At 51.4% G+C, this 23,475-nt stretch overlaps 7 protein-coding genes across 7 annotated transcripts; 4 read left to right on the forward strand and 3 right to left on the reverse strand.

Annotated features, from left to right (window-relative positions):
- Positions 1–706: 706 nt before the first annotated feature.
- On the reverse strand, positions 707–2,469 carry Z517_00401 (uncharacterized protein; the record flags this gene model as incomplete). The annotated part of the gene is made up of 2 exons (XM_013433367.1): positions 707–1,482; positions 1,536–2,469. 2 exons carry the CDS (start codon positions 2,467–2,469, stop codon positions 707–709), a joined length of 1,710 nt encoding a protein of 569 aa, XP_013288821.1.
- A 1,512-nt stretch (positions 2,470–3,981) lies between these two features.
- Positions 3,982–6,959, forward strand: Z517_00402 (molybdenum cofactor biosynthesis protein A; the record flags this gene model as incomplete). Its single annotated transcript, XM_013433368.1, has 2 exons — positions 3,982–5,335; positions 5,527–6,959. The coding sequence occupies 2 exons, from the start codon at positions 3,982–3,984 to the stop codon at positions 6,957–6,959; spliced, it is 2,787 nt and encodes a 928-aa protein (XP_013288822.1).
- A 618-nt stretch (positions 6,960–7,577) lies between these two features.
- Positions 7,578–9,412, reverse strand: Z517_00403 (uncharacterized protein; the record flags this gene model as incomplete). The annotated part of the gene is made up of 3 exons (XM_013433369.1): positions 7,578–8,934; positions 8,982–9,280; positions 9,335–9,412. The coding sequence occupies 3 exons, from the start codon at positions 9,410–9,412 to the stop codon at positions 7,578–7,580; spliced, it is 1,734 nt and encodes a 577-aa protein (XP_013288823.1).
- A 2,180-nt stretch (positions 9,413–11,592) lies between these two features.
- Positions 11,593–13,067, forward strand: Z517_00404 (uncharacterized protein; the record flags this gene model as incomplete). The annotated part of the gene is made up of 3 exons (XM_013433370.1): positions 11,593–11,969; positions 12,028–12,813; positions 12,863–13,067. 3 exons carry the CDS (start codon positions 11,593–11,595, stop codon positions 13,065–13,067), a joined length of 1,368 nt encoding a protein of 455 aa, XP_013288824.1.
- Positions 13,068–13,374: 307 nt separating this feature from the next.
- Positions 13,375–15,606, forward strand: Z517_00405 (uncharacterized protein; the record flags this gene model as incomplete). Its single annotated transcript, XM_013433371.1, has 1 exon — positions 13,375–15,606. The coding sequence occupies one exon, from the start codon at positions 13,375–13,377 to the stop codon at positions 15,604–15,606; it is 2,232 nt and encodes a 743-aa protein (XP_013288825.1).
- Positions 15,607–16,517: 911 nt separating this feature from the next.
- Positions 16,518–19,065, forward strand: Z517_00406 (uncharacterized protein; the record flags this gene model as incomplete). The annotated part of the gene is made up of 2 exons (XM_013433372.1): positions 16,518–16,649; positions 17,119–19,065. 2 exons carry the CDS (start codon positions 16,518–16,520, stop codon positions 19,063–19,065), a joined length of 2,079 nt encoding a protein of 692 aa, XP_013288826.1.
- A 1,309-nt stretch (positions 19,066–20,374) lies between these two features.
- On the reverse strand, positions 20,375–22,444 carry Z517_00407 (uncharacterized protein; the record flags this gene model as incomplete). The annotated part of the gene is made up of 1 exon (XM_013433373.1): positions 20,375–22,444. One exon carries the CDS (start codon positions 22,442–22,444, stop codon positions 20,375–20,377), a length of 2,070 nt encoding a protein of 689 aa, XP_013288827.1.
- Positions 22,445–23,475: the final 1,031 nt, after the last annotated feature.

The following is a 23,475-nucleotide window of genomic DNA, read 5'->3' on the forward strand; positions in this document are numbered from 1 at the left end:
AGTCGACTCCAGCGGTAAGGTCTCACAAGAAAAGGAGAGAAGGGACGGATCGAGGAATTTCGGTCCCTGGCGATGAGCTGCCACGCAGAGTCTGCCCAAGGAAAGACAGAGACTGACTTCAGGATAGCCACGGCGACTGAGTGGGGATGGAATGTGTGTCAGAGCATGATCCAGTCCACAGTACAAAGCCCTCAGAAGTAGGGTATATATACTAGCACACCTAGGATCAGGTAGACAGTTGAGTCACAGTAAATGAGTGTCTAGGGCGTATTCCGCAAATTTTCAGCGATGGGAGGAATGATGTTGTGCACCAAAAAAAAGTGTCAGTGACTGCGCCCGTTGACGAGGCTGCGACGCTGCCTCGCGTCGCCTACGCCCCCATTTTGTGACAACCTTCAACCTTTTTATGACGACACTACACATGAGCCAATACAAAGTCATCCGACTATTCTGTCGTTCAGTTGTGTTCAAGTGGGGTCTGTCAGAGTTCGCGTGAGATACCGTTTCTACATCGTTACTTGGGTTGCAGAAGCTTGCGGAAGGAGATATGGACACCATAATGAAAATGAGTATGATACCGAGACCCTATATATTGGCCATCAAAGAGCCCAAATGTCTTCAACCCGTGAGCCAGGTGTTCAACCTATTTTAGAGAACCACCGTCATCACTTTCCTGACTTCCCACTATTACTAGATGAGCAGAATTTCATTTCATATACGACAGATACTGCTCGAGCTTGTCACAAGATTCGTCGAGACCATGGCACAATGATTGCAAATGAGCCGCCTTCTCTTCATCAGAAAGTTCTGCGTCCTGCTCTGTACAATCCAGTGCATCTTCAAAATTAGAGACAGCCGGTTCGAAGTACAATGCAAAGTTCTCTCGGTCGAGGGAGACTGAGTCGTCGACCTTGGGCGTTTCTGGTGACGTCGAAGTTGGCCCCCAAGTGGGTAGGTCGGGGATACGGGGTATGTCCTTTCCCCCTTTGCTTGAGTCATGGCTTGATTTGGATTTTCCCGACAGACTTTCAAGGTCCAGGATTGGGGGTTCTGGTAGTCCCGTGACGGCATAGACTTGGAAGTCGTTGGTAGGGAGAGCGCTCATCCAGCCATTTGATGGTTGAAGGACAGAGAAATCAACCGGGGTGTCTGGAATTAGCGCCATCCCAACTTGAGGCTGCTGAATATGCATGCTATGTGCAGCCTCGTCTGAACCGATGTCCTTTTTCACGACTTGAGATTGGGGCTGAGGCTTGCTTGTAACGGGCTTTTGCTGCTGAGGGTTACTCTGCACGTTCGGTGCTGGCAAGCCAGACTGGCTGAGCTCTTGCAAAAAGCCCGAAAAGGCTTGAGACGATAGCAACATCCGCGTGAGGTCGGTGAGACGGTTGTTTTCTTCTCGAAGTTGCTGGTTTTGAGCACGCAAGTCGTTGGCCTCTTGAGCTTTGGCGGCAACTTCTCCTTCTAATTGAGAAATGTATTCTGAGGACGGAGTTAGCAGATGTCTCGAAAACAAATCAGACAGTGGGGTATACCTTTTCTTCTGGAACGGAATGCACGGGCAGATACTTTGTTCCTGAGTTGGCGACGTTCCTTGCTGGACAGCTTTTTGCCTTCTTCACTGGCCAGGAGACGTTCATCTTCATCCATGTCATCTTCGTCCTTCTTCAAGCGAGGCATGTTTGACATTCCTGTCACAGGAGAGTTGTCGTCATCAGACATGGAAACAGCGCTGGCTTGCCTCATCCGATTCAAGACCTTAGAGATGCTTTCTTCGACGAGTGGGTCCTTGGCCGGCTGAGTTTTGACGGTTACTGAACCGGGAAGGGGTTTCTGGCTTTGAGGATGGGGCTGCTGTTGTCGTGCAATCTGTTCCTGTTTCTGAGCCTGTTGCGCCTTGGCCTGAGCAGCCTGCTGACTGTGCATTCCAGGATAGATTCTTTTCGGAGCGGAAGTGGTGGTATTCTGGGACACCAAAGTGGTTGGGCTGACGAACTGAGTTGGACCAGACCCAGCCTCAGAGTAGAACATTGGAAGACCGTTTGGCGAATCCGTCTCGAAATCCATATCAGCGGGGTTGCGAGAGAAGTCAAACTCGTCCAAGTCGCTCAAAGGCATGTTCAGAGTCTCTGTTGGCATAATGAAGCCTCCATTCCCCTCATGATATTGTAACCCGGTCGCCTTGTTGATATTGAAAGTGCTTGCAAGAGCGCCGATTGGTATGCCAGTCTGTTGATGATATCGATCGTACTGGAAGCTGGGTCCCGGGAAAGTGGTAGGAGTCGAGCTCGACGCAAAGGTTGCAGAGCCTGGGATGGACGACTGAGGGGTCAGCATCGGGACTGACTTGATGTCTGGAGAGGTTGTTGCAGGTGTGAATTCATTCTCGAGGTTCAAAAAAGAATCGTAGTCAGGGTCAAACGTGGTGTTGAGTTGAGACATGCTCGATTGTGAAGTAGGGTAACTCATGGTAAAGTTGAGGGTGGTTTACTAGAGGGTGCGCGGCCTAGGAGCCTGCACGGCTTTAAAGGCAGCCTAAAAATAGGTACACAGGGTTCACAAGGTCGTCAATCAGATTTCATGTGAAGTTTCTCGTCTGAAGTCGACGTGAAGGTGTCTGTATATCGGTCGTGAAATAGCGAGGGCGTGTTGGTGATGGAACGAGGGAATGATTGAAGAGTCAAGTGAGGATCGTAGGGGGGAAGTGGAACAAGGAAGGGAGAAGAGGGAAAGCAGCAAGAGAGGGAAAGTTGGCAAAGCCAGAGTTGCGCAGGGCTCATCCGGATGAGAGCGCGCAAGAGCCACAACACTTGGGGGCAAGTGCTGAGGCTGTGTCGGAGAGTCCCCCCCTTGCAGCGCCTGTGACTGGCCCGTGTGGCTTCTAGGGGTCCGGTTTTGGTGGTTGTCTTGCGAGAGCCCGGCATATCGGCAGCTTTGTCTCCCCGTGATCAGCGCATCTACTACGTGATTTCCACCAATCATTGAACTATTGGCCTCCGTCTTCAGGCTGCCATGAATCTTACAGAGGCACGGCCAAGAACCGGCAAGCATTGGCAGACCTACGAGTACGAGTTCCTTTGTACTGAGTACTCGACAAACCTGTGGCTATGGGACACTGGCAGATCTCCTGGCACCACTGACCAAAGCGCGGAAAGGCCTCCGGTGTTATTACTCAACTTTGTTCACTCTTCCTTGTAGTCACGTGACTCTACTGATTGGGCGATCACTCCAGGGTTTGCGACGCTTCAATTTTCAGGCGCCAAAATCCACCGCGGCTCCGAAACACTCACAAATACCACCAACACACTTTGGACACGCGAAACATTGATCCGACTGTGGACAAACCTAACCACGGCCATCATATTTCTCTGGTCCTCGCAAATGACTGGTGAGAAGAGGTTTCTGACCGTGCTTCATTCATCATGTAGGACGTCGATTCACAACTCCGCTTCAAGCCCGTAGAGGATGGTTCTATATTGAGTAAAGAACTCCAACATGAGCGATCTGACACCTTGGTTTATCATCTTTCAACCGACAAAATCTCATGCAGAATGAAACAGGTCTCTCAGATTTCGTCGGCCGAGCAGAAATCGGTTCGTTCTTATCAAACTTTAACGCCGGAGCTGTGGCGAGTGTGGCTGAGATATGTGGCTGATGTCTGTGTCACGTGTTTAAACCCATCTTCGTCCCTGCTTCCTGCGGTTCGTACGGATCTCGCGCGAGGTTACCAAGTTCGGCAAACTGCATTGGTTTCTCCTCACATCTCCGTCTCCTCTTTGCCATTAAATTCCTGCACAGTGACTAATATCAATCTAGAGATAGATGGTTTGCCCATTGCTAACATGTCATCCGCGTATAAGATTGCTTCTGCAATGCCTTATTATTTATCCCGAATAGTTCAGCTCTGCTAATGACAAAACCTCTACTTTTCCCCTCGGTCCACATGTTGGAGCTTCTTCTCACCTTTCACTCTCTCCGACCATGGCTGAAGCCAGCTTCAAACAGATGATTGCCACTCTATTGCGCCAAACAAGGCCACAAACTTTTCGCCACTCGAAGCCTCCTCGGTATCCTCAGCGCCCGTTGTCCACCGCTACGAACATCCAACCCCAGCGACCTGCAGCAGCAGATCCGCGATGGCAGGCACATACACTCCAGGACCAGAGCCCTTCCGCGCCTCAGAACGAGCGGCCACGACTCGAAGGCTTACGAAACGAGTCCGAACCACGACCTTTCTCGTCCTTTCTGACCGACAACTACTCGCGCCAGCATAACTATCTGCGCATATCAATCACCGAACGATGCAATTTACGATGTCTTTATTGCATGCCCGAGGAAGGTGTTCCGCTTTCTCCTTCCGCGCAGTTACTCACAACCCCCGAAATTGTATATCTCTCGGAATTGTTTGTTAAACAGGGCGTTGACAAGATTCGACTGACCGGGGGTGAACCTACGGTTCGAAAAGATATTGTGGATCTCATGCATCAGATTGGGAAATTGAGGGGCGATGGTCTGAAAGAATTGTGTATAACAACAAATGGCATATCTTTACATCGAAAACTCGATTCCATGGTTGAATCCGGACTGACTGGGGTCAATTTGAGCTTGGATACACTCGATCCTTACCAGTTCACCATCATGACGCGGAGAAATGGACACGATGCAGTCATGAAATCTATCAATCGCATACTTGAAATGAACAAAATGGGAGCAGCCATCAAACTTAAGATCAATTGTGTGGTAATGCGGGGTTTGAATGAGCGGGAGATTCTACCATTTGTGGAACTTGGCAGGAACCAAGATCTCGAGGTGCGATTTATCGAGTACATGCCATTTGACGGTAACAAATGGTCGGAGAAAAAGATGTTAGGCTTCAGGGAAATGTTAGCTCTTATCCGCCAAAAGTATCCCAATGTCGAAAAGGTACGAGATCATAAGAACGACACGAGCAAGACATACAAAGTCCCAGGTTTTGCTGGTCGAATCGGGTTTATCACGTCCATGACGCACAACTTCTGCGGCACTTGCAATCGACTTCGAATTACCTCCGATGGCAATCTGAAGGTTTGCCTCTTTGGAAATGCCGAAGTCTCTCTACGGGATATTCTACGCGAATCCAATCACGGCAACCCGATTGACGCCGAAGCCATGGAGGCTATTCGACAGCTCGAGCTAAATCACCGCCAGCGACTGTCTGCGACTGGAGAGCCAGGGATGTCTGAACAGGAAGCAAAGTTGCTCAATGTCATTGGCATGGCGGTGAAGCGCAAGAAGGAGAAGCATGCTGGGATTGGCGAGCTGGAGAACATGAAAAACAGACCAATGATTCTTATCGGTGGGTAGGCCTTGACTTCCTCTCTCTTACCAGATCTTCGAGCTGCCACGACAAACGGCTATGTGGAACAACAGTACACAATATCAAAGTTTCGATATGATGAATATAGACCTATTTCGTGTCTGCGTTCCTCTTTCTCTTCAGCTCATTTCATCTGGTCAGTGATTTAGCTGACTATTGTGCTTTTGTAGATGACGCTCCTCTCAAACAATCTATGTCTCCTTCGCCGCCTCGGACATGCCTCCCCAGCTATGGTAACGCCATGAATATCTTCCACCAATCCTCGCTTCCGATGCATCTGCTGCACCAACCTACACCTTCCCTGTCGTGGTCTCAAGTTCGCTGCCTTTCTTCGCTATCTTCGACAAACCCTGCTGGGCTCAGAAGGTTCAGTGTCTCAACCTCGCTGGCCGGATTGAGGCATAAGCCCTTCCGCTATGTTCATGGCCAGTCCTTGTACCGACGTGTCCCAACAAAGAAGCCGGAAAATATTCCTGCAAATTCCTTTCGTAGTTGGGACGAGAGCCGACAACGATCCTTACAGGGGAAAGCCTCGAGAGCAAGGTATAGAGCGCAATCGTACGGCCAGTATCTGATTCGAGATATCATGAAGCGCGTGTATCACCACCAGAGCCCTCACAACGGACGCAGTAGTAGAAGCTCACCAAGTTGGTGGACTGAAAATGAACAATCAAAACAGTCTGTTGAAGGGGAACAAGCAGAGTCCCAAACAGGAGCCAGCGCGGACGCGACCCTCACTCACCTAACTGCTGATGGCGAAGCGCACATGGTTTCTATCGCAAACAAGAAACCAACGTCTCGCTCCGCGACAGCAACAACTCTGCTGCTTTTCTCCCACTACGGGACCTACGGGGTGCTGTTTGCATCGCGGCTACGAAAAGGCGACGCGCTGGCCGTGGCTCGGATAGCGGGCATCCAGGCTGCGAAGAAGACATCGGATCTCATCCCTCTTGCTCATCCGGGTCTCAATATCACGGGTGCCACAGTCCGCTTGGAACCATTTATGACAGACAAGCTGCCGTATCCTCTATCAGAAGGGAAAGGAGATGTCGGGATTCCCAGCGATATGGACCGGCTCTTCGGTGGCGTACTCGTGACAGCCACGGTGGCCTGCGAGGGTAAAACCGGGGTCGAAATGGAGGCCATCACCGCGGCGTCTATGGCAGGGCTGACCATGTACGACATGCTCAAGGGCGTGGACAAGGAAATGGTCCTTACAGCGACACGAGTCACGGCCAAGAGTGGCGGCAAGTCAGGCGACTGGGAATGGGACTACAAACTCGGCAGACGCATTTCCCTCTCTGCCTCCCTAGAAACAGGCAGCAACGGCATCCCAATCGACGTGGCAGGCCAACAAACCGAGCAAGGCGTGGTGGAACAGGACCGCCTCCTCAAGCAGCAGAGGACGCAGCAGGCCGTCAGCCAGCGACGCGAAGAGAGCTCCACGCGGGGACAGATTTCCGCCGAAGACCTGGCTGACTGGAGAACAAGGAGGTTGAGGAAACTGCACGCCACCAGAAAGTCCGACGCCACGGGTCCAGCCACGGCCGGGCAAGGACAAGGACAAGGACAAGTACAGGTACTGACAAGGACTGAGACCTAGACACAGACCACACAGAAGCCTAAGCATGAGAACGACCCCGAAAGGGGACAATATGTACTCGGTACTCAGTCCTCGGTACCCGGTACCTGATACTCGGTACATATAAACATATGTATGCATTGAGCCGATCACTGGGAATGACTTTCGATCTATCTATATCTATCTCAGTACTCGTACCCTTTCATCGGATCAGGCATGTAGTGACGATGGTCTGGGGGAAATCTTCGATATTACTATTTTCTATGCTCTATTCTTGTCACTCCAAAATGGATGACACCAATGCTCGTTCTATTTTATTACACTCTTCCTTAAACCCCCCAGATTGAATGCATTTTAGTCGGTCGGTCTATATGGGTATCGTTTCGCTCGCTACAGAGGGAAAAAAAAGGATGAAAATGATGCAATAAATGGCAGCTCCACACCGCCAGAGAACAGAAGATTCCAAAATAATGGTCCAGAAATAACCCAATCCATCCCAAATGATGCACCGAATCTGGCAAGGGATCAGGCGAGACGCCGATGTCGGGAGACTGCGAAATTGATCGAAAAACAGAGGTGAGCGCCTGGCTCGTCTTTTCATGCCCCAGGTAAAACAAATCAGAACCGCATCGAAGTGTTTCACCTCAACCAGACTTGTTCAAAGACACCGCCCAGAGGTTTCTGGCCGGTGATCTCTTCCATGTATTTTTCCGAGACGGACGTGATCAGACAGCTCCAGCGATTGAAGCGCGTCTTGGCCCAGTCGAGGCAGAAGTGGTGCGTGCGTAGAAACTCGGGTGGCTGTGCGCGCGATGTCGCTTGCTGACGGCGCTGGGTGGTGGAAGCGTTTGCATCTGTGGCAATGGAAGGAGGCATGATCTTCCATCGAGACTCGTACAGTGTCGGGCCGATGGCGAGGTGTGTCAGGGATGGTGTTGTTCCTCCGACCGAGGAGGGAAAGACCCATTCGACGAACTTTGTCGCGTACTCTTTGATGGTGTAGTCTCCCACTTGGCTAAATACTTGGTTTTCAGGGAAATTACGGATGTGGATGGTTCGCAGGTGCTCGAGCGTTGGGAGAGCGGTCTTTCGCAGTCGGATCATCTCATCATTCCAGGGGAAGCCCATGCCGAGTTCTCTCAGGTTGGGGCAGAGGCGAGCGATGTCGTTGATCGACTCCTCCCACAAATCATGACTGTATCCACCAACGCCGAAGGGGCGGGAAGTGTCAATAGAGAGGTGTTCACGGGGCTGGATGCGGGATTCAAACACAAGAGTTTCGAGGGTGGGACCGTGTTCGGCGATGAACGTGCTCGGCCTTTCAAGTATGGCGCCGTTTTCAAATAATAGGGACAAGGTCCGGAGGCCGGTGAATGAGCTGAGGAAGCGGACGAGGGCTTCCTTGAGGGGGGTTGTAGGATTTTCGTGTCGGAAAAGAAAGTGTTTCAAGGACGGGCTGACGCGTGGGTTCTGGGGTGCCTCCGGGGATGTCGACGCCCAGTGAAACGTTCCTGCGATGGATTCAAGGAGATCATGGCTGCCAGCGCAGGATTCCAAGGTGAAGCGTTCCAGCTGGCAGAAGAACAAGGCATGCGGAATCGAAGATGGCCGTAGAGGAGTCAGATCCAGGCCTTGCAGCGACAGCTCCCGTAGTTGAGGGAAGGTGTCCAGTCGATATAACGAGGGGAAAAGTGTCTCTAGCGGTTGCTGGATTTGTTGGAGAAAACTCAGCCTGCTCGATTGGTAAGAATCGATCAGCTGTTTCTCCTGCCCTAATGACAACCTCTCGATTGACTTTCTATTGGCAGCTAGGATGTTTTCCACCGCCTCTCCATCATTGACGGTGCGGGCCTCAAGACTTGTCAGGTATCTAGGAACCAGTGTTCCCTCTTTCCAAGAAGCAATGTCGTAGAAATGGAGGCGCCTGAGGGTGCGCTCGTGTCGTTGGGCGAGGGACGTCAACGTTTGGCGACCTAGGGGGCTCTGGTGTAAAAGTCTGGGACAATCAGTATAAGCCAGCCCTCTCGTGTACAACTGACTTACGCAAAGCTCGTCATTCGACTGCTAGGAACATATTCAAGTAGGCTGTTCACATGGCCCTCCACAGAGCCCGCATCTGATATTCTCCTGCGCTTGAAGACCGAATTCCTTCTCTGCGTCCTGCCGTTTCTGATTGTGAGTTCTCGAACAGATTGAACGAGGGCATCTCGGAACGCGACTGCTCCAGGCAGAGGGAATTGAGGGAGATGAAAGTCGACGTTGTAATAGAGCCGATTAATGACAATGTCCTCGAGGGCACGACATGTTAGAGACAGATTGTAGAGGTCTCTGCGGGTATCGATCTGGGAGTAACTCAGTTACATGATTTTTCCTGGGGACTCTTCTCAGAGACGCACATAATCGACGATATGGAGTTTGACCTCGTTGGGGAGACTCAGAAGCCGACAAGGCTGTGGATGTAGGGATGGGTCCATAGTTGTGGAATTGAGGAGTGACAGATCGGAAAGGGGCAAAACTTCAACGTCGACAAGGTACACATGCAATATAGATGCTTTATAATTTCATGGTTGTCTCTCTAAAGGCCATCAGTAACTCCGCCAACAGGAACAAGCAGGAATTCAAAATATGATAAATGGTGACCGAAGGGCCGGATACTGGGGCCGCGCGCAGCCTCGACGTGAAAGGGGGAAGAGCCAGGCGCAGGCGAGGCGAGATCGGGAACGACACCAGGACGGTAAGCCTGCGTTAGACTGGAGAACAGAGTAGCATTATGTCAGATTGAGATGTAAATGTTAATCATAGTACATTCCACAGGGGAGCCAAGGGGTGCAAGAGAACGATCGGATCAAGGGCGTATGATAGGGAGTGGGAAGAGGTGAGAAGTATGATAAGAGGACAGCTGGTTGCGCTCTCTCCATGCCTCCTCATGTTTCCGTTTGATCCAGCAAGTGTTTGACATGTGAATGTTGTTGTTGGTCAGTTCTCAACAAGAGTATCTGAAAACAGCAACTATTTACCGATGGAGAACGAAAGAGGAATCCCTGATGCAGGAACATGCCGGAAAATATCTACGGAGTCGCATGTAAACTCGGTACAAGTTCTGAGAATGACACATGACAAAGAAATCCACCGAAGCTACAACGGAAGTTCCGCCCGTGGTCCACATGGGCACGATGGGCCGCCCAAGGGTGCCACATTTCTCTTACTCATACAAGTACCTAGTTTATGTCGAAATTATTGCCTGCTTCCCTGGATTCCCTCGTGTTGGGAAACCAGAGCACTACTCGATCCAGGAAAAGATATACCCGTGATTGTAAACATTAGAAAGGGATATTTGGGAAGACGACCTTGGCACCACACCAAAGCATCTCAACCAATGAATTCCCATTGTTACTAGTCTTGTTATTAAGGTACTCAAAACTTGTCGCGTTATATTCTCCTAGAGTTGCCGCCCTCCCTGACTTCCTGTCATCATCCAGGACGCTACGGCCGAAGAATGTCCTTAAATTTGTCCTGCTGACGCTCCGGGTCTCGCGTGAAGGGTTTCCAATGGACGTAGTACTCTCCGTAATACCTCCCGAACCTCGTTGGCGGGACTTTGCACGGTGGAGGCAAGGGTGTAAGCGGTCAACGTTGCACATAACAAAAACTCTCATAGGCGATCCGGGCATCGAAATAGTCATATTGCATGCCCTCCGTGACGATTAAGGGGCAGGACACGCCTTGGCTCATTTTTGAACGACATGAAGTAGGCCCATTATTCCCTCAACCATCAGCGCACTGAATATAACCTGAAATGGATATTCCCAGTTACCGCTTTCAGTCGACATGCGTTAGCACCAACTGAATTCAACACACTGTGCTCGTAAGCTCGTACTGACGTCATGAGGGTGTCGATGACAAAAACCCGAGCAGAGATGGGATTTCTTAAGGGGGACTAGGGTGGTATTAGTGGTGGTGGTATTGAAGAAAGGTTTGAGGATAGGAAGGTAAACTCTCGACCGTATTGCTCGTCATCTTCGTCATGGGTGTCTCGTGCGCCCCCGTATTTCCTCTTCTACGGAGAAATATACTTCCAGGCCGAACTATCAGCTCAACATCAGCAAGGTTTGGAGACACAATGTTGATCAAAGGCATGACTTTTGGTTCACCAGACAGGAGAAGGGAGCTGTAGAGCAGTGGCTTGGTTGTCTCCGCAGACGTTCTTGGACGTTCCTCCTGGTCTCTTCAGACTGTTGAATTTTTCTCGCTCGCATTATTTCCGTTCCGAAGTCCTGTCTCCTGGTGACTGGACCGGGACTCTCGCACCTAGGATTGCAGAATCAAGGCGGCTTGTTCAGGACGTCAGGCTAGGGGCACTTTTGAATTGAGAAAGCTGTATACACGGACAAAATGAGGTCGAGTTGAGATGTCAGAGTAAGCAGCAGGGTATACAAAACGTGATCTCTGGGACTGTGCTAGGTGGTGAGTCTGTCCTTCTTTGGCTGCTTTGTTTAGATGCAAAGGAGGCCAGCACAGTGAATTTGTGGCAACATTGTACCAGACCCGCGAAAATTGGGAGACAAACATGGAGGTTATTGTTTTATCGTTCCTTCCCATCGCCGCGGCGACTCACTTTCCCCTACATCACATGTCCCACAAGAACTCTTCCAAGATGGAGCGCCGAGACGACGACAAAGCGACTAGCACGACTAGTGGCGCGACTCTTGAAGAGCAACTGAGGATGGCCTCTATAAACGCTGAGCGCAACCGCTTTCCTGACTTTCCTGCCGCTTACACTTACGTTGAGCCTCCCAAGACTGACGCAACTGACATCAGACCCTTTCTCAAAACTCCAAGCGATGAAGAGCAGGCTCTGAGTGCGCATAACACTGACAAGCCACCTTTCTCTCGCCCACCCGAGTCTCCCTCCTCGTCACAAGAGCGTCAGCCTTCTCCCACATCTCGAACTCACTCTTCCATCACATCAGAAGACATGGATCGCCGACTCCGCCAGAACAAGCCACGCTTGTTGCTGATGGGTCAGCGCAGGTATGATGACTTCAATTCCTTCAATTCCCTCGATCTCCATTCACTGACAACCTCGCAGAAGCGGCAAGTCGTCCATCACCAGCGTTGTCTTCCACAAGATGCCTCCACAAGAGACCCTTTTCCTCGAATCCACCACTCGTATCCAGAAAGATACAATGCACTCTTTCATGGACTTTCAGGTCTGGGACTTCCCTGGACAAATTGACTACTTCGATCCCACGTTTGACACCAATGAAATCTTTTCTGAGATTGGAGCGCTCGTCTGGGTCATCGACGCGCAAGACGACTACAGCGAGTCGTTGAACCGGTTGACCACCACCATTCTCAACCTCCAGACCACATTCCCTCATGTCAACGTCGAGGTCTTCATCCACAAGATCGACAGCTTGAATGATGAATTCCGAGCTGAAATCTACCAAGACATTGCTCAACGCGTTGGTGATGACTTGAATGACGCGGGCTACATCAACCCCAACGTCAGCTACCACATGACCTCCATCTACGACTACTCTATCTTCGAGGCCTTCAGCAAGGTCGTTCAAAAGCTGATTCCTCACCTCGACACTTTGGAGAACCTCATGAACACACTTGTGAATAACAGTGGTATGGCCAAAGCCTACCTCTTCGACATCCTCAGCAAGATCTACGTTGCCAGTGACACCAGACCAGTTGACATGGAGGTGTACGAAATGTGTTCTGACTACATCGACGTCATTGTCGACATCACCGACCTTTACGGGCATGAGCGCAAGCACGGCTTGGTTCTTGGAGAGCAGATGCAGGAAACAGAGTCTTCCATGACTATCCATGACGGTACCATGATCTATCTCAAGGAGATGAATAGGTAAGATAAACTTACTGCAGACCCCATTCCATTCTAACATACGATTCAGGTATCTCTGCCTCGTCACCGTCATCAAGAACGACGACGCCAAGAACAAGAAGGGTTTGATCGATTACAACTGTCACATTTTCCAAGAGGCCCTGAACCAAGTCCTGGCACAGGCTTGGAATGCAGAGAAGGCCGCGGGCACCGGGGAGGGTGCGGAGCACGAGGGCGAGAGCACTGCCCAGCAGGCCGCCCAAGAAGAAAATTGAAAGGAGCGAGCATGCCAGAGTGAGCGGACAATGAGAGGGGCCAGAGAATTAGCCAAACGGGCACAGGCGCTGGCTCGTGCCAGATGCCACAGAAGATGAACCAGAACGGGACATTCCACATGCACAATCTGAGCTATTGAACTGTGTTACCAATGTTGCCGATCCGTCCATGAAGTGAATCGCGTGGTCCGTATTGTAGAAACACCCCGCGGACGTTGACTTTGTTTTTCGCCGCCTCGACAACTGTGGATCTTTGCCAAGTCCAGCCTGAATACACTTTGGTCAGACCTGGAATTTTGTAGCCAGAATGTCACAGTCTCTCATCTACATGCAGACGCGCTTGACCTCTGAAGCAGTAGATCATATCAGTCTTCTGCGTGACGTTGACGGCATCGATTCTCTCGCCAACGAGCTTCGCCAGACCCAGGAGACCGATAGCGCTGCCCAGATCCCGACTCGACAGTCACTAAATCCGCGCGTCCAATTTTTACGCCTCTCAGCGATCGTTCGAGGACGGGTGGGTGTGCCTGGAGCAACCCCTCCGTATCAGCCAGTTCCGCCGTCTCTGTACCGTGCGCTGAGTCTCGATCAGGACGAGAGCGTGGGTCAAGGCGAAGTGAGCAGTCCCTCACCCTTGCGCAATTTCGCTTTGTCGAATTACCCTGTCCGGTATGAGTCACGGCGAGCTGGGCATATAAAAACGCAGCCGGCAATTGCAGGTTTCTCAAGAAAGCTTTTCCACAAAGCCACCAAGATGCCTCAGACGGGGTTCCAAGCTCTGATACTGTGCGGTCCGGGCATCGGGCTCAGCACCTTCACCAGTGTGCCTGCAGAGTATCCCAAGGCCCTCGTTGAAGTCGCAAACCGGCCCATGGTCTGGTATGTTTTGGATTGGTGCTATCGAATGGGTGTGACAGACATCACCCTTATTACCCCGCCAACATCCAAGGACACGATTGCCGCTGCTCTGGCTCAAAACCCTTACCTCACGTCTCTTCCGTCGCCTTCGGCCGATCTCCTGGCCCCAGAGTCTCTAGAGTACACAACGCCAACGGCAGAGCTGCTGAGGCTGCCAGAGGTGCAGCACGTGATCAAATCAGACTTCTTGGTACTTCCCTGCGACCTGATCTGCGATATACCAGGGGACCATTTCTTGGAGACGTATTTTACCAGGCTAGGCGGCCCTGGTGGGATTGGTGCTACCTCAGGCCTAGACTTTGAGACGTCACGAAATGAGCTGCTATCACTTGGAGGTGAACGACGCGGCCGGCGGGGTGGCCTTTCAATATGGTACAACACGGCCGATCGGGAGGAGAGCGTCAAAGGCGAAGAATGCGACTTTATGTGTACCTCCAAGCTTGACCCTGAGCACGACCTGCCTCTCTCCAAAACTGCCACTATGCAAACCCAGGGAGTACTTCGCAAACTGGTCTGGACGATGCCCATGTCCGAGCTATGGGACCAGTGCGAGGAGGACAAGTCCTGGAAGATTCGACAGTCACTCCTCCGCAAATATGGCGCAATCAAGTGCATGACCAGATACCGCGACTCACACATCTATTTCTTTCCCTACTGGGTGAAGGAATTTGCCAAGTTCAACGAAGACTTTGAGTCCGTCAGCGAAGACCTCGTGGGGACGTGGGCAAAAGCTGAATGGCGCAAACCGAGCTATCGTGCACGATTCGGTGCGCGGAAGATATTCACACACCGTTTCAGCTCTAAAGAGAACGAGGTCCCCTCACATGAACGGCCAATTGAGGAGGAAATCGATTTGTTATCACTGAGCAGTACTCATGTCACAAATCATCCCCTGCCCCAGTCTACAGATGCGCCACGCACAGCCCGGCTCGCATCAAGAGTGCGAAGGGACTCAGACGACAGAATCCTCTCCGCAGATAGCGAATCGCAAGCTTCTGAAGAATCAGGACATGTGCCGCTCGTTCCTCCCATCCTCTCATACATACTCCCAGCAAGTTCGGACGCGCCCTTGGTGCGCCGGGTGGACAACACTCCCCTCTTACTGTCCGTTTCACTCTCCCTCGCCAAGCTACCGTCGATCGAAGAATGCCTGGGCAACAAATCAGCAGTGCCACCCTTCTCCCACCCAGCCAAAATCCATGCTACCGCCACCATCGCGCCGCGGGTGACGATATCTCGCTCCGACACGCTCATCGACAGTAATAGCACAATCGCGACGCAGTGCGTGATCAAGAACAGCGTCATCGGGGCCTCGGTCGCAATCGGCACAGGAAGTCGGATCACAGGCTGTGTGATTATGGATGGCGCAACAATCGGAGATAAAAGTGTCTTGACAGGTACAGTTGTAGGAAAGAAGGCCAAGATCGGCAACAAGTGCTCGTTGACGAACTGCGAAGTGCAGGATGGAAATATGGTTGGTGATGCTACTGAAGGTAAAGGCGAGAAATATCTAGTCGGCGGCTTAGAAGATGAGATGGAGGGCGACGAGGGGATGGGTTTTGACGATGACACACAGGACGCGGAGGATGAAGGAGAAGGCCTGAGCCTAGGAGAGCCATGACTGTGATGCGTTAGAAGAGAGCACGCTGCGGTATTGTAACTGAATCAACAAATTTGTAGGGCGCGTGGCCCACTGATGGCATCATCTTACGGCCTACAAAAGTCCGAAGAGGCCAACTGCCCCAGAATTCAGGCGTCTGGCGAAGTGTTTCCCTGATGGTAAGGAAACAATAATCTACATATGTAGGTAAACATGACTTTCTCGCCTTCACGTGCTTTACATAACAAGTCTAGGTGTCTTCACATCTGCATTACTTGAAGTATCTTTTTTAATACTTAGAATGTAGGTATGGATTAGGAAGACTTAGAGCCTGTGCGACGGAAGGTATATTGGACCCCGCACGCCCGCCACCGAGAGAGCTTCAAGCTGTGGGGAAACCTTCCGCGATGTGATACATAATACTCGCCACCAAGAGTTTCTATCCAACACCTGCCTCTGCTTTGACTACTTTGAAGAGCTGAGCAATCCTAGCATCGACTGCGACATAGCCTCGACTTAGCATGCGCTGATAATGGTGACTTTTGGGCCTATCTTGATGAACCGCGAATGGATATATGGGACATGTTGCTCCAAGCATTATAATTACAATATTTCTCGTATCATAATAAGTTATTTGAACTCGAGAAACTCAGAATTTGGTTTTCTAGGAGTTTATAGAGGATTAAATAAGACTCGAACAAAAAGTGATGACATTATAATGAAATTGTATTACGTAAGACAATTAGATTCACTTAGTTAGGCATAGTGCCTAAACAGGTGCCCTCTTGGCATGGCGGTTTGTCGTTGCCTCCCAACCTTACGACTTAATTCTCACCTTCCTACTCTCTTAACAACCCGACTATCTCTCCTCCACCACCCGAGGAGAGCCCTATTCGACCGTTTCTAAGCTCGATATTAAACCTATTTCACGAATGAATGCCGAAATCCGGACGTTAACGACTTCCAAGGCCGGCGCGGGGCCGAACGGGCGGGTAATGGCGGTTACACTGCATGGGGCTGGTTCGGCTCATAAACGCAGTTTCGATCAGACAACAGACACCGCGGTATGTAAGGCTTCTGTTCTAAGATCATGCTTATTTTTCTTGAATGCCTACTTTGTTCTTAGAGGAGGTTTTTTTTTGTTTCTCTTTTTTTTTTTTTTTTTTTTTTTTTAAAAAAAAAAAAACCGACATCTTAAAACCGCGCCGAGTCTTGTTGTCTTCTTTTAAGCAGCACAGAAAGTCGTTGTTATGGCCCACCGTGTTGGGTGGCGGACTGACCTCATCCGCCACCCCATATGCGGATCGCGAGTAACGTTGCATGACAAAGAAATGCTAACTGTATTGTTTCCCTCTCTAGAGAGACACAGGAAGGGTCATAATTGAATTATCAGACTCTGACGATGAAGTGAGTTTGCTTGTTGTGTGGCTCGCGCTCGCGCAGCCCCGAACCGTGGATGCAGACACGTGTTTCCTCCTCGCCGCCCAACCTAGAAATTACGCCGCCTACATGGCCACTGACTGATTATTACAGACACCTACGGTATTACCTCTTGCAAAGCGGCGAAAATCGCAGACGCCCGCGGCGGCGGATGGTCCCGAGCGTCGCCTTGGATTCTCGCGGTCTCATCCGCCCTCTGAGAATGCCAAGCCTGTCCGACCCGCGACTCCTCCAGCGTCTTCGTCGGCACGTGATCACGCGAATGGAGCAACGGCTAGTACACCTAAACGCTCGCCGTGGAAGGTCCGTTCAAAATATTCACTGTCAAATGAGAAAGTCAGAGATCTTGGAAACGGTTCACCCATTACCCACAGTACCGCTGGACGAGACCCACAAACGACGTCCCTACCGACACGGACTGGTGTACAGCCCGAAAGCCGTGCCACTTCCACCTTTGGACAGATGAAGTCTGCCATACCGTCTGCGGACAACATGCCTTCCTCTTCAAAACAGCGGTTCAGTTCCGTGCAGCCACGGCTACAAGATACCGACCGGTCAAAGCGCACCTCTTCTTCCCGTCCGGGGGAATTCGTCATGTCAGAAAAACATGAGAGAATGGCGGCGACTATCCCAAAAAAGGTCATGAACCCAGGTCATGATCGAGCCAGCCACAGTTCTCCTTCGGAAAAGTTCCGGATCGATATCCCGCGACCAATTTCCGGGTCTAGAATGGCCACTTCGCAGCCACGCCACAACAATGGCGCAAAGATTCAAGTGGTGATTGAAGATCAACGCAAAACCCTTCTCAGGGAATTCCAAGGCCCTTTACCCAAGTCTAAGGCTCAGATTCAAGCAGAGAAGAATAGGGTCTTCGCACAGTTGCAGCAGTCCACAAAGTTAGCTCGTGAAAACCCGGAACTAGTGGAGAAACTTTTTGGAACAACGGGATTTTCGGCCGTGTTCAGCGTTGATGACGATGTCAAGTTTATGCGGGACGCGGCATCGAAGAAGAAGAAAAAGGTGAAGCGCAGCAATATCGGCTTGGAGATGGAACCTCTTTCCAAGTCACTTGATCAGTTGTCTCTCAACAAAAGCTTGATCCATCCCGCCCGAGCTGCGCGTGATATCCTCACCAGCCGCTTTGACGAAAGCCTGTGCCCACCTTTGACCTTCTCCAACGACATAAATGACAAACGACTTGCTGGCAAATTCCAATTCATCGATCACTATATCATCGGCTCGAAAGTCAAGGTGGCACCGACCTCGACGAACTCTGGCTGTGATTGCACGAATTGCGCACTATCCACCTGTACATGCATGACCAAGGAAGTCGAGGGACGCGCAACCCAGGTGGAAATCTACGTCCGCCGACCCGATGGGATCGTTGTGCTTTCGGATGAGCATATTGCTAGCGTGCTTGGAAACAACGGCGCGGACCGGCATGAAATAACGGAATGTAATGAACATTGTGGGTGCGGTGACGACTGCTGGAATCGGGTCGTGTGCAAAGGTCGCACCGTTCCTCTTGAAGTCTTCCAGACTGAAAAGTGCGGCTGGGGCGTCCGCTCGTCGAAAGATATTGTCAAAGGACAATTCATCGAACGATACCTGGGCGAGGTGATAACCACGGCCGAACTGGAACTCCGCGAAGACGCGGTGGAGGAGCACCAACCTAGCTATGCCTATTCGCTGGACTGGTTCAACGATGCCGGCAACAAGGAGCCTTATCAGGTGGATGGCGTGGACTTTGGGTCTGCCATGCGATTTGTCAATCACAGCTGCAACCCCAATGCTAGGTCTTTCCCTGTGCAGACCCACAGAAAGGATAAGAGGGTGTACGACCTCGCCTTCTTCGCCATCAGGGACATCAAGGCCGGCGAGGAGATACGCATCTCGTACCTGAACGACGCCGAACCCGACGACGACGAGCATACCATCTCGGAGGATCTGGTCAAGTGTCAATGTGGGGAGAACAATTGTCGAGGCATCCTGTGGAGACCGGGAGTCAAGACCAGACGAAGGAGGAGGAGACAGGAATAACAAGAAATCCATCAGCGCAACGCGGCAACGCAACCTGTCTAAGATTCAAAACTGAGGAGAGATGGCCGAGCTGGGCATATGTATTGATGGGCTCTTGATTGGGACTCCTGTTGGCAAGGGGAGTTTGAAGAGCCACGCATGACTTGTTTTCGCCAGCCATGAAATGACGATGATACCCCGGATATGATTGGAGCGTCTGCCAAAAAAAAAGGATCAGAGCCTGTTTTGGGAAGGGCGGACGGAGTCTACCTTGTACACGGAATACCCACGGTTTCAACAGGGAGGAATGTACTACTACCACTCACTCACAGTGATGACCTTTACCAACCACAGAAAAGAGGGAAGGAAGGAAGGGAGCAAGCAAGCGAAGGTGGCTGGCTGGCGTTTTTCACGTGGACGTCTATTGGGATGTCCTTGAATACTCGGCACGACGAGCGAGCATGGCAGGCTTAGGGTAGGCCTGGAGCAAGCTCGGGATTAAAAAAAAAAAGTGCATGGTTGGTTGGTTGGTTGGTTTATCCGATCGATTGAGCGTTTGAGCGTTTGAGCGAATGAATGAATGAATGCATGAATGAATAGACGACCTGAACGAATAAAGAAATACAGTACTAGCAGTAGTGGTTGTGGTCGGTGCAGTACAATCACATGCAGTATTACACGCCATCGCCATTACCATTTCACTGATGCACGACAGTAAAATACAGTGTCCCGGGTCTCGAGTTACTACTGTCAAAGTCAACCTCGGCCGTTTTCTTCTTCCTCGTGTAGACCTCGTGTAGACCTCGTACCGCATGAGGATCCAAGTACTCGGTACACATACATACATACGTACATACATCTCGCTGAACATTTCTACATGTCTCTAGGTAGATGTTTTATGTGACCTACCTACCTCTATATAGTGAGGCGCACACATGCGAGAGAGAAAGAAAGAGAGAGAACATATACACAGACGCACAAAGAGCCCTAATAGGGTTACGCATACTAACGTGATATGATATGTATGCTATGCTTTCCCTTTTTTCTCCGTAGACAAAGGCATGAACGACTGAAGGGGAAAAGCAAGTCCATGTTTATCACTGGCTATGTATATATTATACCATACATCCTGCAGCCATATATACCATGTCATGTCGTGTCATAGATGTTTACATTATTTGAGTGAAGAAGAGTTATGATGAAGAACCAAAATAAATCGCCATTGAATTTCAAAGAATAGTTTCATACCCCAAAAGGGGCCTGAACCTCTCGTCAGAGTATGTTTCTTTCTCTGTCACACATGCACCGCACCAGCTAGATAAATACCTTCTCAAAAGCCCTCTTGCAGACTCATCACCAGAGCCTCGTCAATCGTTTCCTTTCTAAATCCAGGAGCTCGGCCCAGACAGGCACTCCCGAGAATCATGCGCTCGAGGAACATGTCCACATCGAACATAAGGGGGTTCGGCTTTTTGCTGAGGAGATCGGAAAAGGTAAGTGGTGAGGATGTAGGGTTGAGTGCCGCAAAGTCGGCCCAAGGATCGTCGACCGGCTTTCCATTGTTCCGAGAAACAGTGCTGACGGGGACGGAGGAAGAGGAAGAGGAAGATGAAGATGTAGATGTAGAAGGGAACAACGTGCTTGGTTGGGCAAACATCTCACCCAGTTCGCGGGCGATAAAAGGGTCAGTGATCGGATCGGCCAGGCCTTCGGCACCTATAATAGGACTTGGCGTGCGCAGGGTTGCATCGAGCGGGCTGCGGTCTGAGCTCGACGTCCCATCGCTCGAAGCAAGGGATGCCTTTACAAGTGGCAGGACACTTGGATCGACCTCAATAAAGCTACTCTGGCCGTCCAGGTAGATGCCTTTGGTCTTGAGGTACTCTTCCACGTCGTGGCTGTCGAACCACACCCCGCCGAAGCCGATATTCTCGAGCATTTCCTGCACCGACGTCTCCATCCGCGGGGTCTCGGCCTGGACGTAGGGTTGAGGTCCAAATGCCTTGGCGGGACTGATCATGTTCGGCGGATACACCGGGTTTCCTTTGTCGTCGCGACGAGGGAAATGCGTTCCCGCCCCACCAATGTGGAAGAATGGCACGTTCCAGTTTTCGAGCGACTCGCCCGCCTTGCGCTTGAGCATTTCTTGGAAGCGCTGCAGCATCCGCTTGCGGTTAGAGAAGCAGAAAGTGAAGCGGAAAGCCCGTTTGATGTACTCTGGGTCGACATTCGGGTTCGTCAGGTTGCGAAACGCCCGTTCTAGGCACATTCGGTGGAGGCGACGAGCAAACGTCGTTTCCTGGAAGCTGTACGTGTAGGAGCCCTCGGGTTGGTGGGCGGGCTTGAGAGGCCGTTCCACAATCAGTTTCTCATAGGGATCGTCGAATAGCATGACGTCGGGAATGGTGGCGCTGAAGGACATCAGATCATCCAAGCCCTGGAGGCTGGTATTGTCCGTTGGCCACACGGTATCTGTAAGGGCGACCAAGGGATGGTGGTCTTTGGTTATCAATGGCAACTCCTCCACGTCTGCCTCGGCGTCGGTCGAGCCCTGGTCCAAACTGACCGATCGGCCTGCATTGGCGAGACGGGCTGGTCGCCGCGACGAGGGCTTTGCGCTTGGTTTGACATTAGACCCTCTATTGCTCTCACCTGGTTCGGATAAGGGCGGCTCATCGCTACCTTTGGTAAATTTGGCAATGGCCTCCTCTTCCTCGTCGGATTCAGGTGATGCCACCTTGGACAGAGCGACAAACTCTTCCGTGGCAGCCTGGAGTTGACGACCCAGTGAATAGTGCGAGGTCAGGATGCCGGCCTCGACCATGTTGTCGTGTAAAGCCAAAAAGGTCCGGTTCATTTGCTCGACGGTGGTTTGGAGGTCGGAGACCTTTTGCTTCAGCGCTGAGATGGTGGTTTCCTTTCGATGCCGGTATGCTCTCTGGGCTAGCCGAATCTGCGTCCGTCGACGGTCAGCCGCCGTTTCGTCGTGGGTGTCAAGTCGAGGTCGACCCCTTTGCTTCTTCTCGGTTGCTGCATCCTCACCATCGTTTGCGGACGAACGCTTGGTTGACCTTGATTTCTTTCGAGTCGAAGGCTGGTCCTGTTCCCCCGATGAATTATCATCGCCCGGAGTGGCAGCTAACACAATGCCCCCGTATAGCTGGCTGGGTGAAGCAGCTGCCTTTCGCTTACGCGGGTTCTGTTCAAAGTCCTCGTAAGGTTGCATGAGTCCCTGAGGATAGCGAGAGGCCGACAAGATGTCCAGATCTCCAGGCACGGGACGTTGGACGGCATCGGGCGTCATGAAGAGCTGTAAGGGGTCTTCTAGCACTGATTGAAGGGACGAATATGCTCGGCTGCTGACCTGCGCTGTTCCGAATTTTTGCATCGTGACGGACATTGCCTGGGCACCAGCACCAGGTTGATTACTGAACCTGACTGAAGAGGGTGCTTGGGAAAGGCAGAGAGGTAGTGCCAGTAGACAATCTGGGGTAAGTCACACGGTCGACCACGGCGTTTGATCTCTGTGGATTCACCCTCTGGCCCAAGCAAGCTCGTGTCGAAATTTCCCGATAGAGGTAAGGAGTAGATGGTGCCTATGGGCTGGGCTATCTTTTCGTTTTGCTCCGATCAGATATCAAACGTCGAATGCCGCCACCCGATGGCGCTTCACCATGGGTTTCTCAGATGTGTCTTTTTCAAATACACACACACACACACACACCGTCTCTCCCTCTTTTGTCCACAAGTCAATGTTCTGCGCAATCCCACCTGTCAATAGAACCGTCAAGTGGGCATCGGTCGACAGTCGAGGGCGTGGAGTCTCTCGAGAGGTATCTAGGAGCCAAACAGCGGGAAGCGACTTGTAATACCAGTTTCCAGTCTGATGGACGGCTGCTTTAAACACACCTGTCCGCAAGGCCCGCGAAATTAGTCAGAATCCCTCGGGGTTTGCCAGAGGTATGTGCCTCATATACGACCGGGAAGATCTTGGGGAGGGGGGCCATCGACCAGACGAAGGTTTCCCCCTATAAAAAGCTGAGAGCAGCCTGGCTTGTCGAACCCAAGCGGGCGGTCTTGAACGGGCTTGGATGATGGCATGTTCGTGAAGCCCGAGACATGGCCGGCAGGGTCTGAGATGCGGCCAGATGCCTCAGGTGCGCGATCCTTGCTTGATGGGGCAGTTGGTGTCATCCATGTGCAGCAGGGTGGAATTTGATGCTAGGCTGGAAATGGTGTGAGCAGACGGTGATGAATAGTAATCACCTCTTCAATCTTTGTCGGCCGAGGTTGTGGATGGACGACAAGACTCCCAGGACTGCGTTTCTCACCGTACAAGTAAGTCGCATTGGCTGATGGCGGGACTCTTGGAAGCAGGTACGTCCGTAACAGCAGTGGTTGTGACCTGTAGGAGGAAGGGCGCCCCCCACT

Source organism: Fonsecaea pedrosoi (genome assembly GCF_000835455.1).
Source record: "Fonsecaea pedrosoi CBS 271.37 unplaced genomic scaffold supercont1.1, whole genome shotgun sequence".
Classification (NCBI taxonomy): domain Eukaryota; kingdom Fungi; phylum Ascomycota; class Eurotiomycetes; order Chaetothyriales; family Herpotrichiellaceae; genus Fonsecaea; species Fonsecaea pedrosoi.